The sequence below is a fragment of the Drosophila sechellia genome, chromosome 4 (assembly GCF_004382195.2).
Source record: "Drosophila sechellia strain sech25 chromosome 4, ASM438219v1, whole genome shotgun sequence".
In the NCBI taxonomy this organism is placed as follows: domain Eukaryota; kingdom Metazoa; phylum Arthropoda; class Insecta; order Diptera; family Drosophilidae; genus Drosophila; species Drosophila sechellia.
In genome coordinates, this window is record NC_045953.1 from 1,022,576 (window position 1) to 1,041,610 (window position 19,035).

General features: G+C 31.0%; 1 protein-coding gene across 21 annotated transcripts; it reads right to left on the bottom strand.

Annotated features, from left to right (window-relative positions):
• Positions 1–1,441: 1,441 nt before the first annotated feature.
• Positions 1,442–19,018, bottom strand: LOC6620107 (calcium/calmodulin-dependent protein kinase type II alpha chain). 21 transcript variants are annotated; one of them, XM_032724000.1, is made up of 17 exons: positions 18,841–18,856; positions 16,021–16,198; positions 15,807–15,961; positions 15,650–15,744; positions 13,289–13,348; positions 12,574–12,628; positions 11,947–12,272; positions 11,768–11,862; positions 11,580–11,702; positions 11,392–11,518; positions 10,703–10,795; positions 7,745–7,801; positions 4,375–4,440; positions 2,917–2,995; positions 2,213–2,307; positions 2,043–2,157; positions 1,442–1,988 (listed from the first exon to the last, which is right to left on the bottom strand). In XM_032724000.1, exons 3-17 carry the CDS (start codon positions 15,869–15,871, stop codon positions 1,844–1,846), a joined length of 1,596 nt encoding a protein of 531 aa, XP_032579891.1. In that variant the 5' UTR covers positions 15,872–15,961; positions 16,021–16,198; positions 18,841–18,856; the 3' UTR covers positions 1,442–1,843. The 21 variants fall into 21 exon arrangements, with proteins under 21 accessions (XP_032579891.1, XP_032579888.1, XP_032579889.1 ...); XM_032723997.1 differs by lacking the exon at positions 18,841–18,856 and adding an exon at positions 16,621–16,713 and having other exon boundaries at positions 16,021–16,565; XM_032723998.1 differs by lacking the exon at positions 18,841–18,856 and adding an exon at positions 16,462–16,590.
• Between the last annotated feature and the right edge of the window lie 17 nt (positions 19,019–19,035).

Genomic DNA, 19,035 nt, shown 5'->3' on the forward strand with positions numbered 1-19,035 from the left:
TGTTAGACAGAAAGAATCAAGAATCAAGCATTTGTAAAGGAATTTCTGAGTAATTGTGGAAAACTGTGGGATGCAACTAAAGTTTAACTCATTTTAGACCGTAAATCCAGCATTCCCTTTCAGTATAATCTTTTTTACTTTAAAATATATCTGTCAAACTTTTTAAATGTGTTTAAGTCCAAGTTTTTCTTTTAACATATACTATCAGGTAAAATGTATAATCATTTCACAATGATTAAGTCTCATACATTTTCATTTTCTCAGTTATGCTCATAACACAAAATTATTCATTTAAAAAAAAGAAAATATAATTTTTGTTATGTTGATCATATCGCATTGTTTAAATTAGCTATTTACTCATAAGGTGTAAACACATTATAAAGAAAAAAACCTAGTTAACTTTGTAATTATCCTTAATGTTGCGATTGATTAACTATATAGTTTTTTTCCTGCTGTTTGTGCATGAGGCGCGTCCCAAGAATTCTTTTTTACTATTATTATTATTAGTAAAAATTCTTCGAAGATATTTAAAATTTTTTATCACTTTCATTTTTAATTGGTGTCAACACGGTTGGTATTTTTATACTTGTAAGAAATAAAAAAGCTATTTGGCATCAATTGGAAAAGATAGAGTTAATATACTGATACCAACTCCATTGATTATGTTATGCTGTTAGCATAAAAATTGACCGATTGGTACTACTTTTGATATATGGAAATTGAATTGGATAATATTTTCAACTATGAGGCCATAAAGGACAATGAACAATGAATCACAATTGATCCACTTGTATAATAATACCAATTAAAAATGCATGCGTTAATTTTTTTGGGTTCGGCACAATAGAATTCTTTGGGTCCCCTCAGGCATTTTTTAAAGAGAACAAAAGGGAATTTAAAATTCTTTGAACATAGAAAGGGTTACTTTTTAAGCCATAGACATCTTTTCAAATGAAAATAAGAACAATGTTATATTTTTATTAAAACATAAAATATAAAAAGTTTTTTCAACCTTAGAAAGAAATATGTACGGTGAATTCAGAAAGTATTCTTTAGCTTGGAAAGTATTTAGGATGCGGATAAAATGCCGAAGTATATGTACGTAAATAGAAGATAATTGAATAGTCGCATAATTTCAATTATTTGGACTTAGATTTATATTTCAGTTAGCTAATTTCCGTCCTTTTTTTTAAACGTACTTCATTTTTCGAAATGTTATATGTTTCATTGTAATAACCTAATGCTTTACAGTTATATATATATTGATAGTGCTAACTTCAGTAATTTGTAAACGCATGTACTCGCACGTATTATTAAACTTTATATGTGTGTATTTATTTTAAGAACGAGAATAAGCGGACTTCGCAAACCAAATGTTGTTCGTATCCAAGTAGATGATTCAAGGGTTCTAAATTGTTTGCAATGTTTTGAGACGTCATTAAAGTTCTTGGAATTTATTTTATTTGTTCCAATAGATAGAAAGATGTCAATTTCATTTTAATATTATTAATAGATAAATAATAAACTTGATTTTTTCGTTGAGAACGTTTAAGCTTACAATTGGTACACGACACTTACAACAAATATTTGATGTACCAATATGATTGTATTTTTTATATTTGTGTTTGCTACTTTAATTTCTCAAGTAAATGTGGTTCAATGTGATATCTAAAATGTGATATATGCTTTAGATAGCATTATTTATCTTTAAAATGTAAATAAAATAATAAAATTTGCACTAGCATCTTTATTTGCAATAAACTATTGTATTCTCTAAAAATAAATGTAGCACTTTCATTGACGTGTGCATAAAGACAGTTTATATTCAATTGATTAATGCCCACTATTTTTGGGGTATAAAATCGAATGTAGTTGCTCCGCTTATTTTGGCAGATGCACTTCGATGAAAGTGAACATTCTGCCATTTGTTATCGCGTTTGTGCCAGACTCGCGTCTCCTCGGACTGATGGGTATGTGCATGTCCTTGCCTGCGTAATAAATAAGTTTTTATGGATATTGTTTCTATTTTATCAGGAACTTACTTATCAATGTACTGCGTAAGTCTGACATAGGCAATGCAAGCGGCTTCTTCACCAAGTAAGTGCACATGAGGATTTAAAATGGTTGTGTTTATAGCTTTGCAGTTTTTACCAAGAACTGGAATAAGATTTGAATAGCCAAGATTCTGCGAAAAATGCCCTATCGAACTTACCATTTTCAAAATAAAATTTGTGAAAATCAATTCCTTCTACAAGGTTGCCCAGTGCTTCCGGTTCAAAGGCAGTTAGATGCGGATCACATATTTTGCTAAGAAGTTATGCAAAAAATATAGATTAATTTATAATTTACTTCAGTCCTAAGTCCCGGTACTATTGGTAGTACAAGTTATATTTATTTCGGTACAAAATACCAAAGGATTTCTTCAATAAATTACTGATATTCATATTAGTAACCGTTACTCGTATATCTAAAATATATATATTTTTTCAGAAAGTGTGCAACGAAGGAGGCGTTTTCTGGATCATTAGCTGAGTCGATCATGTCACTTTATAAGGACCCAAGTGTCTTCTTTACTTCGTTTTAAACATCTCACCGAAATCAATATACCCTCTGCAAGGGTATAAAAAACATTGTATGAAATAAAAAAACTAAGCCCAAATGAAATGACTGGGAAACAATTAAATATAAATTGGAATGGCTAAGTTTGAGTTTTGCGACATATTATATCCAATATCAATTACCTTACTTTCTAGATATCTTTTTAAAACAGAAATTTGGTATATGTATGTACCTTTGCGGGGTTTTGTTTAAACGTTTTTTTTTTGTAAGTAACTTTTTATTGTACCTATTTACATTTTATTTATCGATCCTTTACTTTATTTATGTGTGTACTTTTTTTAATCACTTTTGACTTACGTGTATCCATCAAAGTCGCCACTGTTAATTGCTTCAATCAACTGTTCAGTTATCTTTATTATTTCTTGTCGTCTAGCTGCTTTGTTGGTAAAAATGTTATTAGTTTTATTTATTTTTTAACATTGTAAATTAATAATATAAACATTTGTAAATCTATGTTTTATCCATATTTTGCTTTTATAATAGGGCTGACATAAATATATAAAATACATTTCTTATTATTATGGTTTTTTCTAGTATTTTCCGTTCCACCCAAAGTAAAACAATAGTTGCATTGTCGTATAATAGATTCGTTAAAAAGTACGTAACAGGTAAAAGAAAGCGATTCCGACCATATAATCTTGATCACTAGCCGAGTCGACTTGGCCATGTCCGTTTGTCTGTCTGTATTAACGCCTCGATCTAAGGATCTATAACAGCTAGAAAGTTGATATTATTGCACGCCCACAAATTTGTCTTACCAATTTCTACCGATATGCCAACATTTTTTTATTCGCCCACTACAAAGCCTACATTCCCACAAAATCTGAACTATATCGATTTCTCTTGATTCATACCAAAAATGTTCAAATATATCTATAGGGCCAGGAAACTCCCAAAATAGGATCCGGGTAGGTGTAACACAAAAAAAAATCGAATGAAACGTTAGTGTTAACAAAACACACATAAAGTTTGTTTTCCAGTGATTACTTTTTGTTTGTACATGTTATAAATTTCTCATCTTAAATATAAAGGCGTTGCATATGGGTGAAATATGGTTGGCATGCACTTATTTATACAAGCAAGCGATAATAAATTACAATTTACGATTCGTTGAAAAGTATAACAGGCTGAATAATATATATTTCTGATAGCCGAGTCGAACTGGCCATGTCCGTCTGTCTACCCGTATGAACGCCTCTATCTCAGGAACTATTAAAGCTAATGTTTGTTTCTAATGTTGCCACGCCTATACTAAAGCCCAAAACTGCTCCGGCCACATTTTTGAATATTTGACATTTTTTCATATTTTTATCGTTTGGGCCCAAACAAAATTTCCCATGCACTCTAACGCACACAAACCACCCGAAACCTGTCACGTCCACGCTTATTCATAGTTTTTAAATTTGTTTCATTTTATAATTTTTGTACCCATTTTCTGCCGATATTCCAAGAAATATTGAATTTTGGCGTCTACACTTCCAGCTGTGTAACGGGTATCTAATAGTCGGGGAACTCGACCATATCATTCTCTCTTCCTTATGCTCAGATTTTGTTGGATTTTGTAAGTGCTTTCTGAATTGAAAACAGATGTACATTTTCTTTCTTACAACAACAACAGGACAACACAATATTTAAATTTATTTGGATCTGATAACATTAACTTCACACTGCTCCTACCACCGTCATAAAATGTGATGTTACGTTAAGCTTACAATTCTTTGATTTTGGAACTCATTATTTGGTATTCATACATACCTGAAGAGCACTGCGAGTTTCCTATATTTTGATGATACGTTTTTGCAGGACAAAGTATCCTTATATCTAAAACGCACATTTTTTATTTGTATAAAAATCAATGTTTTATACAAATTGGAAATGTTTTAAATAAAATAGAAAATAAAAAAATGCATTTTGTGATGCAATAAGAATAGAAATGGTTAGAAATATGCAATAAAAAGTCTACGAACTGTAAGTGTTTTTGTGAATAAACATTTAATTTATACATAGCTCCAGTTTAATTTGATGGATATACCCATTCTTCAACAAAAAAAAGACCCGATTTAGCATTTAATATGCAATATGGAACAAGACGTAATAAAGCTTTAAATTCACTTTAATTTTTTAAATATTTAAAAGGCTCGAGTTAAATAAAATGCATTTATGCATTGCATAGAAATACAATCAAACTTTCCAATTACATATACCCAACAAAATAAGAGAATGATACCTGGGCTTAAGAGGTTTTGCCATTTAGGCAACAAGCATGCCTACAAACGCCCTTAAAGCTAAAATCTTTCTGGTAAGTAGCCGATACTTGTTCAAGTCAGACCATTATTCTTACTTTGGAATATAAACTTTTAAGTATATAAACTTTATGTGTAAATAACTACATATAATTATACTCGTTTCTCGTAGTGTAGAGGAGAGTATACTAGATGCGTTAAAAAGAATGCATCGCATAGAAGGAAGAGTTTCCGACCACATTGATCAGGACTAAGTCGATCTAACCATGTCTTTCCGTCCGTCTGTCTGTCCATCCTTGTTAAGGTCGATATCTCAGGAAGTATAAAATCTAGAAAGTTTAGATCAGGCAATCAGATTCCACAGACGTAGACGCAGTCCAAAAATAGCACACCCACACTATAAAAAAATGTTTTGATACTATTTAATTGGTCTTGGCTACCAGTTTGCCAATAAACTTTTTGCCACGCCCACAAGCCGGCACAACTTCCAGGCCCACACTTTTCACCAATGTTTTGATTTTTCTTCATTTTATAGTTTGTCTTGACCATTTCTACCAGTAAACCAAAAACTTTTTGGCCACGCCCTTCTAACGTCTATAGTCCGTCCGTTCGTCCAAAACTTTCACACCTTTCACCACAATTTTTGGGCTTCCAGTAACTATCTAATAGTAAGTTTCTTATATATAGGATTCTCTCTTCTTTAAAATAAAATTCTTTTCAAACCCTTGCAAATGGACAGAAGTTTTCAACACAGTAATGGAGACATTTAAGACCATATATATTTTATTTATATAAAAAATTTTTCTTGTTTGTTTTTGTTTCTTGTTTTTATTGGGTATAAGTTTTTTTTTTCTTAAATAAATAAAGGAAATGTTTATTATTTGGGTTGAAAATATATGTTATGCTTACGATGTGTAGAGAAAACAGGTGTACCAGATTTCCGCTACCTAAACGCTTACAAAAAGCCTAAAAATGTCGCGCACACTCAGAAGCAATTTGATTTTATTTTATTATGTTTTATTATTATATTATTATTATATTATTATTATATTATTATTATATTATTATTATATTATTATTATATTATTATAATTAATTTTTTTAATATATTTTTTAAATATTTATTATAAATATGCTTTCTTCACTCACTTGTAGTAGCTGAGTAACTGACAGCAGAGGAACTGGAGAACAGCGTTTTTTTATACCCTTCCAATGCCTATATTGATTTCAGTCAGAAGCTTGCAACGCAGTGAAGGAAATATATGTGGTCAAGTTTTCTAAATGTGTGTACACTATTTATCTGGCGAGATATTATTTCATTTGATCAAAATCTCCCGATATCAGGTCGTCAAGTTAATTGAAATATTAAAAACCTTAAGAATCTTCAAAATATGTATTTTTTGAGAAAACAAGAAACGCTATAGTCAACTACCCGTTACTTAGCTAGTCCAAATGGGACCGACAATTTTTAACATTATAAAAGAATATCGGTAGAAATTGGTGGAAAAAATTAATTTTAGTGCTCTAAGGTGTGGACGGGATATATTTGGTCTGCTTTTATGCGTCAGTGAACAAAATGTTTTCGGCATATCGATAGAAATTCGCAAAACAGTGATTTAATCCACAAAAAATGAAATCATTTCTCAAAAATGTCGGCGTGGCAAAAATTTGTTTGGCAAATCTATAGAAATTTACAAGACTAATAAAATTATGAAAAAATATCCAAAAATGTGGGCGTGGCAGTTTTGGATGTTTTTGGGGCTTTGGGGCCCCAATGGAGCACATCTGTAAACTAGTTCTGCTGATGATTTAGTGTTGCCATACGTAGACAATGTGTTACAAGGGCTTTTATAAATTTGAAGATACAATTTACTTAATTTGTTGTGTTAAAAAAATATGCTTTTATTTTCCAAAATCACTTACAATAGGAATTTGTTTCCTTTCAAATCAATTTTCCAGGGATTTTATTAAAATCAAACCTTTAGAGCTATTTCCTCCAGAACAGCGTAACCAAGCCAATCATGTCATAGCAATGAGAGTTGGCTTCTAAATTAAAATTTTTCCGTGTTCTTAAAATCAACAAGAGAGAATGCTATAGTCGAGTAATAATGTTTTTGGGGCTTCGATACATATTGGGAAATGAAATAAGAAAAAATTTAAAAACTGTTTTTGGTATGCTGATAGAAATTGTCAGGACAAACAATAAAGGAGGAAAAATCGAAACATTTTTCAAAAGTGTGGGCGTGGCAGTTTTTGGCAACTTGCGGGCGTTAGAATAGGCGTGGCAACTTGGGTCAACAAATTTGCACAGATTCTCTAGTATTATTAATCGCAACCTTCTAGCTTTTATAGTTCCTTTATATGGTCGGAAAAGCTTCCTTTGCCTGTTTAGTTATAGTTAGTTATAAAAATAACTTTCAATATCTGTTATCTTGTATTAAATTTACCCTTTTTGAAAAAAAATGTTTGTAGTAACGACAAAATTAGGTTAATAATATTAAATATATTGTTGCATTGAAGTCTCAATCCAAATGCAGAAGATTCAAAGCTGAAATAAAAACCAATATAAGAAATGGAAATATTTACCAATCCTTTAAATATGATTTAGTCTGTTTATAATTGACAAAAAGTGCATAAACTGCGAAAGTAATGTCACGCTGGAGCAATGTATGATACTATTTTGCGATATATTCTAAGCTGATTTATTCTTTGATTAATTAGTTTTATAAATTATTTTATACCCCCCACACTTTATACTAACAAATACTTAAGTACTGATTTCTCATAGAATAATTGGATGAATAAATAAATATTTTAATTACAAATATAAAAAGAAAAAATTGTGTTTTATCAAATAATCCAAAATTCAGGTTAGCATTTACCTTCAGGCTCTTTTGATACGACTGTAGTACTGCGATCAACGGTTCCTTTTTTATCTTCTAGGAAAAAAAAATGTACAAAAATGTCATTTTTGAAAATGGAATTTTTCCAATATTTTCTCTACGTTAAAATAATGAGATGTGTTTGTTTTTGTGATTTAGTTTAAATCATACACCTCTTATTGAGTTAATGCAAAGAAGTTTAGCTGTAACTTAAAATTAATTCAAAATATGCATTTGAAATTCCTAATGTTAATGGTTTAAATAAATGTAAATGGCGTTAAAAAAAGGCAAAAATAGGGCGGGATAACTTTTTTACAATTCATATCAATTCAATTACATATGTTATTTATCTATTGTATTTTCTGAGAGCCTAATAGGCTCTCTATTTCTATTTCTATATTTCGCTCTGCGAAATATATAACAATTTTTAATTTGTCGATTGTTTGGTGAGTTGAGTTCTAGTCAACAAATATTTATATTTTACCGGATATACATAAAAAGGAGGTCTGTATGTTGAAATGATTTGTAAGTTTGAGAAGTCGATATTTCTATGCATCTTTAATGATTTATAATAATTCCCATTTTACCGAGGTGTTTTAGAATATAATATCTTCATAAAATTATCTTTGAAATAAAAACTCTAAACTTGGTTTTTTACTAGTTGCTTCAACTCTAAAATATTTGTAATATAATATTTTTATACCGACAACTTCAGCATCACACAAATAATTACAACCTGTTTTTTAATAAAATTCTCAAACCGTAATTTTAGCTATAATTTCTTATTTTCTCCTTTTTTAGAAATACCAGTACTTAGACCATTTTCAATATATTTTTAACAATAATTTCTTCTTTTCAAATAGTATACAAATTATGTCTTTTAACGGTCATATGGGAAGCTTATAATACGTTTATGCGTTAGCTAAAGTAGACGGTTTACCAAAAATAAGTCGGGGGGAAGTTTTAAGATTCTGCTGTTTGATTTCAATTAAATCGCTTCATAGTAAGCTCCACACGCTAAGAGCTCTTTTCACTCTTATTCCCTTCCACTTTAAGTTATACTCTTGCCAACAACAGGCGATACTATCTGGTCAAGTTTTAATATTCTATTCGATGCTAAGCAACATTTTTGTTTTTAGTGTAAAATACATGAAATAAGTTATACACAAGAGAGATGCTATAGTCGAATTCCCCGACTATCAGATACCGGTTACTCAGATAGTGTGAATGCGATCGCGAAATGTCATCATATTTCTAGGATATCGATAGATATTGGGGAATAAAAAGAAAAAATTTTTAAATTGTTCAAAAATGTTTTATTTTGCAAATCGATAGAAAATGAAAAGACCAATAAATATGTAAAGAAATATCAACACAAGTGTGGGCGTGGCCCATGTGGCAACATGGGTCAATGAACTTGCCCTGCTTCTATGTCTCCAGAATCTGTATACTGAATCTCAGCCTTCCAGCTTTAATAGTTCCTGAGATCTCGAAGAACATACGGACAGGCGGACAGACGGGCAAGGCCAGATTGACTTGGCTATTGATCCTGATCAATAATATATACTTTATATGGCCGGAAACGCTTCCTTCTGCCTGTTACATACTTTTCAATGAATCTAGTATACCCTTTTACTCTCCGAGTAACGGGTATAATAATTCGATGTTATATAAAAAACAGGAAAGGAACCAATTAAGCAAGCTGATGCTTTCATATATACCGTTGCACTTTTAAGATTTTTGAAAAAAAAACTCTTTTACCGAATTATAACACTTAAGATCTAAACGAAGGTACATTTTGTTACATTAAATAAAAAAATTATAACGATGAAGGCGGAAAAAATGGATTGATTAATACGCATTTGCACCGAAGAAAAACCTAAAGTAAAGATATGAAGATATAGGACCCCACTGTTGAAAAAACATTTTACTTTTTATTTTTTCGAATGCGTATTTCCAATGTAGGTCTGCGTTTTTGCCCCTTTCTATGGCAGCTATATGATCCGATAAGGCAAGTTCTGACTTATATCCTACCTTGAATAGAAAATCATATATCATGCATATAGCTTTGAAACTGACAGTCTAGTTTCCGTAGAAACGAACGGACTGACAGGGCTCTATCGACTCGGCTGTTGATACTGATAAAATATATAAAAACTTTATATGGTATAGCTTACTGAGTTGTACATTTTTACAAGCCGTCTATAAAGGTATAATTCAGATCGTAATTAAATTATGTTATTCGAAAGCGTGAAAGCTAGATTAATTTTTATGTGTATAACAGAATGAAGACTTTACATGTACAAAAATATAAATGTGCTTCAGGATATTTTTAAATAAAATCATATCGTTTATTTTTCAAATTCTTATACAATATAAAAGTGCAAAATTTTCTATTGATTTTATTATTCTGTATATGTATGTCTAAGCGAAGACGTGCAAAAAATACAACACTAACACCAATTTAAAAATTCGATATAATTATTTTAACAATACATTTAAGTATTAGGATTACAATTAATGTATTAAAACTGGTTATTTCCTCTAGTTTCTAGGGAAACTACGTGGTTTTCGTAATATTGAGGAAATTTAAGGGATTTCTTTAAAAAGAATGATTCAATTTTTATTGATTTGTTAAAATGTAATAATAATAATATATATGCAGCATATGTTGCCATAAAACAAGTAAAGATAAACAATAGTGTAAATATATAAAAGCACATATATATTGATGAATGGGGACACCAATTTACAGAATATGATAAAAACAATCTTCAAATGAAAGCTACCATACACAAATTAAAAGAAAAAAAGTTAATACAAACTCTTCTAATGTTCACTAGACTTTACACTAAAAACCCAGTAGTGTCTTGCTCTAAAGCTCTAGTGGTTGATTTTGAATTCTGATCTAATTTGGTAACTATAAATGAATGTTAAATACATATTTTATTTACTTACCTTTTATATCATCGTCCTCAAGAGTAGTGCTAGATGAATCGGTTGATTCTTTGACCTGTGATCCTTCACCTTTTTTAGTTATCATACTTCTGCCTGTAAATTAAGAACACTTTAGTTAAATAATTATTATACCCGTTACTCGTAGAGTAAAAGGGTATACTAGATTCGTTGAAAAGTATGTATCTGGCAGGAGGATTCGTTTCCGACTATATAAAGTGTATAAATTCTTGATCAGGATCAATAGTCAAGTAGATCGGGCCATATCCGTCTGTCCGTATGAACGTCGAGATCTCAATTTTTTATGCAAATCGATAGAAATTTACATGACAAATACAAATGTAAAAAATATCTACACATTTTTCAAAAGTTTTGGCGTGACAGTTTTGTGGACGGACAGAGCCAGATCGACTCGGCTATTGATCCTGATCGAGAAAAGTATACTGCTTATGCTCGGAAATTCTTCAATCTGCCTGTCACATACTTTTCAACGAATCTAGTGTACCTTTTTACTATACGAGTTATGGATATTTTTATACGAAATGAAATATATTTATATTAATCCCACAAGCTGAATAACGGGTATATGATTGTCAAGGAAATTGACTTTAGCGTCTCTATTGTCCTTTTTGTATATTTTTGTGTTGACGCCAAGTATATTCATGTCGTCAAGATTAATTTAAGTTACGTACTCGAAAAATTTCTGGTAGCCAACATTGTCGTAAGAATGGCTCCTTTTAGCTTGCGCCGCGCATTAAATTTCTTGAGACAGTCTACGGTTTCTTGGCGATGCACAACGGAAGCCACACGTTCTCGTTGCTGTAACAATGTTTTTTCATTATCTTTATGTAAAATTAAGAAAAAATTTATCTGCACTTACACAAATCCACGGATGTTTTAAAGCCTCAGCTGCAGTTATTCGTTTATTTGGATTAACTGTTAGCATTTGATTAATAAGATTTTTAGCTTCTGGAGTAACCGTATCCCATTCTGGAGACGGATACTAAAATAAAATCATATTTAAAGATAATTAATCGTGATAAATTTTCTAGTTTCTAGTTTCCGTACATCATAAGCTCCTGCTTTTATCTGCGAGTACAGTCGGTGCTGATCTTCATCCCAAAAGGGTGGATAACCGACAAGAAGTATGTAAAGAATAACTCCTGAGGAAAAATAAAATTGTTATTGGATTGTGTAACACGACTGCCGTTTGGCATGCATATGTTACAATAATTATAATTGCTTACCACATGCCCATATGTCTACCGATTTGCCATAGGGCTCCTTTTTCAATACCTCAGGAGACAGATATCCTGGGGTGCCAGCAAATCCAAACCAAGCCTGATGATCGCCTTGAACTTCAATGGCTAGACCAAAGTCAGCGAGTTTCACTGCTGCACCCTTTGCCTTACTAGCTAATAGTAAATTCTCTGGTTTCAGATCTCGATGCACCACACCATTTTGGTGGCAGTGATTTACCGATTCCAATATTTGTTGAATACAATGTGATGCATCAGCTTCTGAATAAAATTCGCGTGCAACGATATCTTCAAAAAGTTCACCACCGGTTACACTGCAAATGTATGTAGGCATAGTCAAATTTTTCGATTGAAGCTTAATTTAAATTTAATGTATTTTTAAGTTGCGACAGCAGAAAACCAATTATTAATATTAAAAAATATTATATTGCAGCTAAAAGATTTGATTCATATGAACGATCGGAGGGAAAAGGATGAAGTATGAATCTCAATAAACAATAGTCGAGTCCTTGCAACATTTGCAAGCATTTGTTAAAAACTCATATTTTTAAAACATTGTTGAGCATAGGCAATGAAAATATTTGGTAAGGAGTCCTTATGCAGATTAATGCTTACAGATCAAAAACAAGGTAGTGATAGTTCTCCTCCTGTATACTGTCATGTAGCCGCACTGAAATTGTACATATTAATTTATTATCAATCAATTTATTAGTTTTATACATTTATTTAATGTTTTTTTAAGGATGGCAAAGATTATAAGCCTGAAAGGCTTTAAAATACATGTTTATAAAATACATTTTGTCGGTGATGCTGGAGAAGTGAAGTTTCTAGATTTGAATTCTCCGTGTAAATAAATGCATTGTAAGTTTTTAGTAAAAGTTTTGTAATTATTATAATATAATTAACGAATTTCTTGTAAGAATTATTTGTTATTGGAGAGTAGGGAATGGAATGTTGCTTGCATATGCGGCTTGATATATTTACTAAACTCAGGTATCTCTTTTCTTATTTTCTTCGTTGTGTTACCGTGGACGTCAAAACATGCTTTATCAGCATGACAATGCAAGACATTACAACTGCGTGAGTCTACACCGTGATTGAATATTACACTAATGTATATAATTATGTATAGTAGATGTAGTTATGTAGAGTAGGATTCCGCTATTAGAAACCGTTTTTGCCCCCAAAATAAGTGTAATTTTTTTATTATGTTCAAAATTGTATTAGGCCATGTTCGTCTACTTTTATTTAGATCATTCATCTTCAAAAAAACGTATAATCTTTGAAGAATAAGTGAGTAAATTATATTAACATGGGACACGTTGCATACCTATATTGGGATGGTGTAACTTTCTGCAGATCCTTGCTTCACGTTCCAGTTTTTGAAAGTCTAAAAGCATAAAAAATTATATATATATATATATATATATGAGCATCTTTTCTTATAAAAGGTTTTTATTTTAGCAACACTGGCGAGCAAGCAAATGGTTCCCTCTAAAGTCCAAAATTTGTCCAGGCTGTCATGCTCAAACTTCTTAAAAATGATTTAATAATATTTTTTTTTAATTACACGCTTGCCAAATATTGCTATTCAAAAATTATTTTGACCACGTCTTGGCTGAAATAATTCATTAAATCGACATCTAGCACAACACCAATAAATACCCCTCAATTACTATAGAAGTTTTTGAGGTGTTACCCCTTCAGAACATGGAAAAAATAGATTTTTATGTCATTTTTATATTTACATATCTGGTGGCTAGTAAACATAACCCTCTGTCCTGTGTGTCAGTACACTACTCTATGAAGAGCTATTATTGTATTCGAAACTTTTAAATATTTTACATCTAATAAGAAAGCTTCGGCAAACCACGGATTTTAGTATTTATATAAATATCAAAAAAACACTAAAGAATACAATTTATAATCAAGAACAACGAGGCTACAAATTCTTTTATGTCATTTTAATTTTCCTCCAACTGCTCAGAAAAAATAATGGTCGACTTTATTATTTAAATTTATGAGCGTTCAATAGCAAAATATATTACGTCGTTCAAAATATTTGACAAGTAATACACATTAGATAGGGACCGCGAAGATATTTCACAAAAATAATGCATTGGTCCCTTCCAAAAGCGTATTTAGCAAAAAGAAAGTAAATTTGACAGGAAAACTTTTTAAGTCACACGATATGACTGAAGCCTTTGAATATCACAGTTCACATCTATACCACCGTTGAAAAAAGGGCATAGTCAGCGGCAAATGGATGCTAAATAATTGTAACTTACAATTTTCCTTTAGCTTACACATTTGACAAAATGTTTGATTTATTAAGTATTTTTAATTTTAACGGTACACCAGATTTCATGAAAAAAAAAAAAAAATATATATATATATATATATATATATATTCCACAAACATAGTCCTGTCAGTCTGTATGAAGGTTGTGACCTCAGAAACTACATGGACAATTACGTGAAAGCAGCGCAAGATTGAAATTGTTGCCATTAAACTATGTTAATATACGTACTCTGCTTAACGTATTCGCAAATGTGTACCTGGTATTTTTTTAATAAACAGATGTCAATCGACGTGCTAGAATTCTATTATTAGAATACAATTTAAAACAAGAGGGAATGCTATGGTCGAGTTCCCCGACTATCAGATACCCGTTACTCAGCTAGTGTGAATGCGAACGTAAAATTTCATCACTTTTCTAGGATATCGATAAATATTGGGAAATTAAATAAGAAAAAGATTACAAATTGTTCCAATATGTGGACCTGACCGATACGGCGGCTTTAGTTTGTTTTAGCAAATCGATGGAAATTTAAGCGACTAATAACATAAAAATATATCCAACAATTTTTCAAAAATGTGGGCGTGGCAGTTTTGAGCGGTTTTAGGGCGTCAGACTGGGCGTGTCAAAAAAATGTTGTTTGTGCAAATCGATATAAATTTTGAAGACTAATACAAATGTGATAAAATATCAACACATTTTTCAATATCAATGCGCTTGGCCCATCTGGCAACACGGGTCAACCAACTTGCGCTGCGTCTTCGTCTCTAGAAACTGTATGCTGAATCTGAACCTTCTAGCTTATATAGTTTCTGAGATCTCGACGTTCATACATACACACGGACATGGCTCAAGAATATACCTATATACTTTATATAGCCGGAAACGCTTCCATCTGCCTGTTACACACTTTTTAAGGAAAATATACCCTTTTACTATACTCTAATTCGTAGACTAAAAGGAAACTAAGAAACTAAACTAAACTAAAAACTTTTTGGTAACTTTTTATTTCCTTACTTATTGTTAATGTAATAAATTCTGCTGCTACAGCATCCATTCAACATTCCTGCTTGCATGCATATCTTCATATCTCATATTTTTATTAATATAATTTCGCGGCTTTACACATACTTATGGACTATTACCAACTACTTAAAACTTATTGTTATTTGATTTAGGCTACTATTTTTTGTCTATCTATTTGATTTAACCTTCCTTTTTTATCTTTAGAATAATAGTTTTATGACAATAAATAATACATTACGATTGGAGACAGAACTGTTGTTGAATTCCCTTACTTATCACTTAGTTTCCTCACTTAGTTGTGCATAGCATTCATACATACATACCATATGTGATTTTTAACCTACATAGAACACAGAAAGCCTTACCTCTGGCAGTTAATTTTTTTGTATTTATAATTTTTGCAGCAAATTCAAAGCCAGTTGACTTTTGGACACATCTTTTCACAATTGAGAATGCTCCTCTGAAATATTAAAAGACTGGTTATTATAATAAATTTATTAACCTTGAGTTTGTTAAACTTACTTTCCCAACTCTTCTTTGATGTCGTAATTGTCCGAAAAACGCGTACAGGCTGCTGGTGCAGCCATCGCGATGGCACACTTAAGAAAATCTATTGCGACTAAAGATCTTAAACTGCTCTACAGGTTTCACTTTCCAGGAGTTATATTTCTTGATTTCTAAATGATTTTTCAATATAAGATAAATGTCAGTTTTAAGCACACCAAAAATTACTTACAATGTATATAAATACATACAGAAGTGTTTGTTGTACCTAAATATGGCCTTCTCTAAATATTTTGTTATGCACTAACTGGAACAAATTTTAGAGGCAGTGTTGGTTCTATGGTATCCAAAGAGGTACTGCATGTATTTGAGAATCCCCCGCCCATCATAGAATGAACTTGCTTTCTTTTCTGTATAAGATTAGGCATGAAGCTCCAGTCATTGAAACACATATCGAAAAAATTAAAGCATGTCTCACTATTCTAAATTTAAAATTCTATATTATTCAGTGGAATCGAAGCAAAAAAAACCTGCTATCTACATATAGTTTTTCATAATTTAAATGGTTTTTATTAATATAAGGTTTATGTTATTTTAAACAGCCGCAGGTTTCTTATTGAGTTAGTAATTCAAGTGATTTCTCTTAAAGAAACACTAGACTAGAAATCTCGACCTCCATTTTGAAGATTTTGGTGGTTGAGGTTTGTTCATGTGACAAAACATAAAACACAATACTTCGGAAGAAACAACATGCGCGGGGCGCAAATTGAAAAATGTCTGAAAAATTATTAATATCTTTACTGAAATGTCGCATCTAATACCTTGTTATTACCTAGAGATGACATGACATTCGATTGTCGATAAAATGTAATAAAAACTCGATTATTAAACAAAGGGTTCAACTCCTTGACAAAACTACACTTATCTTTTGTCCATGCACACATTAAAATAGAAAAGACGTCTACATACATATGTAAATCCATAGCTCCGCTTTTAGTGCAGTGTAAACGGGCCTTACATCGATGTGCATATCACCTTCTCAGTGGCGTTTTCAATATCAAATTAACCTATCGCCCTGAAAAAAATACGTTTCCATTGCAGAAATAAAACAAAAGAAACCGCTATAGTAATGTTTCTCGACTATCAGAAAACTGTTACTCAGCTAGTGGAAGTGTGAACGAGAAAATTAAACATTTTTTTGGCGTACCGATTAAAATTCGCAAAACAATTCCAAAATTTTTTTTTAAAAAATCAACGAAAATTTAAAAAAAAGGACGTGGCTGATCATCATAACTTTCTAGCTTTTATAGTTCCTAAGATCGTGGAGTTTATACAGATTGGAGGACATGACAATTCGACTCGGCTATTGATCCTGTCCAAGACTATAAATAACTTAAACGTTCGGAAACGCGACGTCCTACAAGTTACATACTTTTCAACGAAGCTAGTGTGCAGCATCAATCATTACTATTAACCTATATTACTTTTTAAGTAAAGAAATACAAAATTAAAATAATTTTTTTCGTGTTAGGGCCACTTTTTAGCCGTAGTAACATGAAGTTCATGCTCATCTCAACTTTCCAGTTAGTATAGTACCAAAAATAACAGCGTTACAAGTTTGTTTGTTTGAGAACCAGACATACAAGCCGCCTAAAACTGTAACGCACATTTTTTTTTTTAAATCATTTATTTTTTCAGTCTGGAAATCTTTCATTTTAATTTTTCCAACACATTTACAAAATGTTTCTTTTTTTTTTGTTTCATTATTATTTTTTTGTTATTTTATTTTTGATATTTCTGTCCATTTGATAAATAGTCGATAAGCTGTACTGTTACGTTTCTCTTGTTTTATACCTCTCCGTGAGTTTTTTTTGCCATATCCGGTACAGCGGTCATTTTGGCATGTTGTTTTTGTTTGTTTTTTTTTTTAAACTAGACCCAATTATCATGAAAATAAAGTGTTTCCCTGGAAAAGGCATATGTAGCCCCTTAAAAGTGTAGGGATTAACAACGAAATTTTAAAATAACGTACTTATAGTATAATATTGTCAAGTCAAATGTTACGAAAAGTTTAGAATTTGTGGCAGACAACATTAAACATGAAATTTTTTATTATCCTAACATTATTATATTAATTTTAAAGAAGAAATATGAAATGCGATATTTCAATCAATTAAATAAAGCGACAGGTGTTTTTGGTTAATTTCGTAAAAGAGAAAATCCTGATTATGAGAATGTATCTGGGACGCAGTTATATATATGCGTACATACATACATATGTATATAGGTATGTATCCTTTGCAGGTTTCATGCGTTGAAGCTTTTTTTTGATGAGCTTAATGGTAAAACGCCCCACCCCTTTTAGCAAGGATATTTCAGGGTCTTATAAATGACTTGTTGCAAATAATACTCTTTTATTAAATAATATAAACACGGACTATTTATGCGAATTAAATAGACAATTTGCATGAGGCCTTCAAAAATGTATTACTAAAGCCATTTTTCGGACTGGGAGGGACGGTTTCCGGTATGTGAAACACTTTTTTAAAATCAAACACTTTTAAAAAAATTAAAATTAAAGCATTTATCACAACTCGCAAGTATATAAGTATGTTTCAAATTTTCTGTACATATCAAGAGTAATTGGTTATATGTATGTATTTAGTTACAAAATTCTTTAATGTCATATTTTTATATTTACCGTGTAACTGAACAAAGGCACATAATTGGGTACATACTGATGTTGTATAAATGTCCTTTTAAGACATATGTAAAGCGTGTGAATATATATATAATATATATAACAATTGCAATCGTTAAACGCGCTAAAAAGTATTTAATATTATTTGGCATATACACAGTAAGAGACCATACAAAGATCAAATATATGTATATGTATAAATTGATGTACATTTTAGAATCTGTGTTGACCCAGAATTGTATCAGGAGAATTATACACTATTATAGATACGTATACTTATATAAATATATGAATATATATATACAAAAATACATAAGTGTGTACATATGTATATTAAATCCAATTTGATACCTATACTTGATGTGTACTTTTCAAGTGCGAATAATAACAATATTTTTAACTTCAGGAGATCTGATAAATGTTTGTTCAAAAACGCTTACAAAAGTATTTAAAAAGCTATATGTATATGTTTTTAACGAGCTGGGAGAACACGAAGCACACTAGATACCGAAATTTTTAGAACGTCTGTTTTCTTGAAAATTGTAT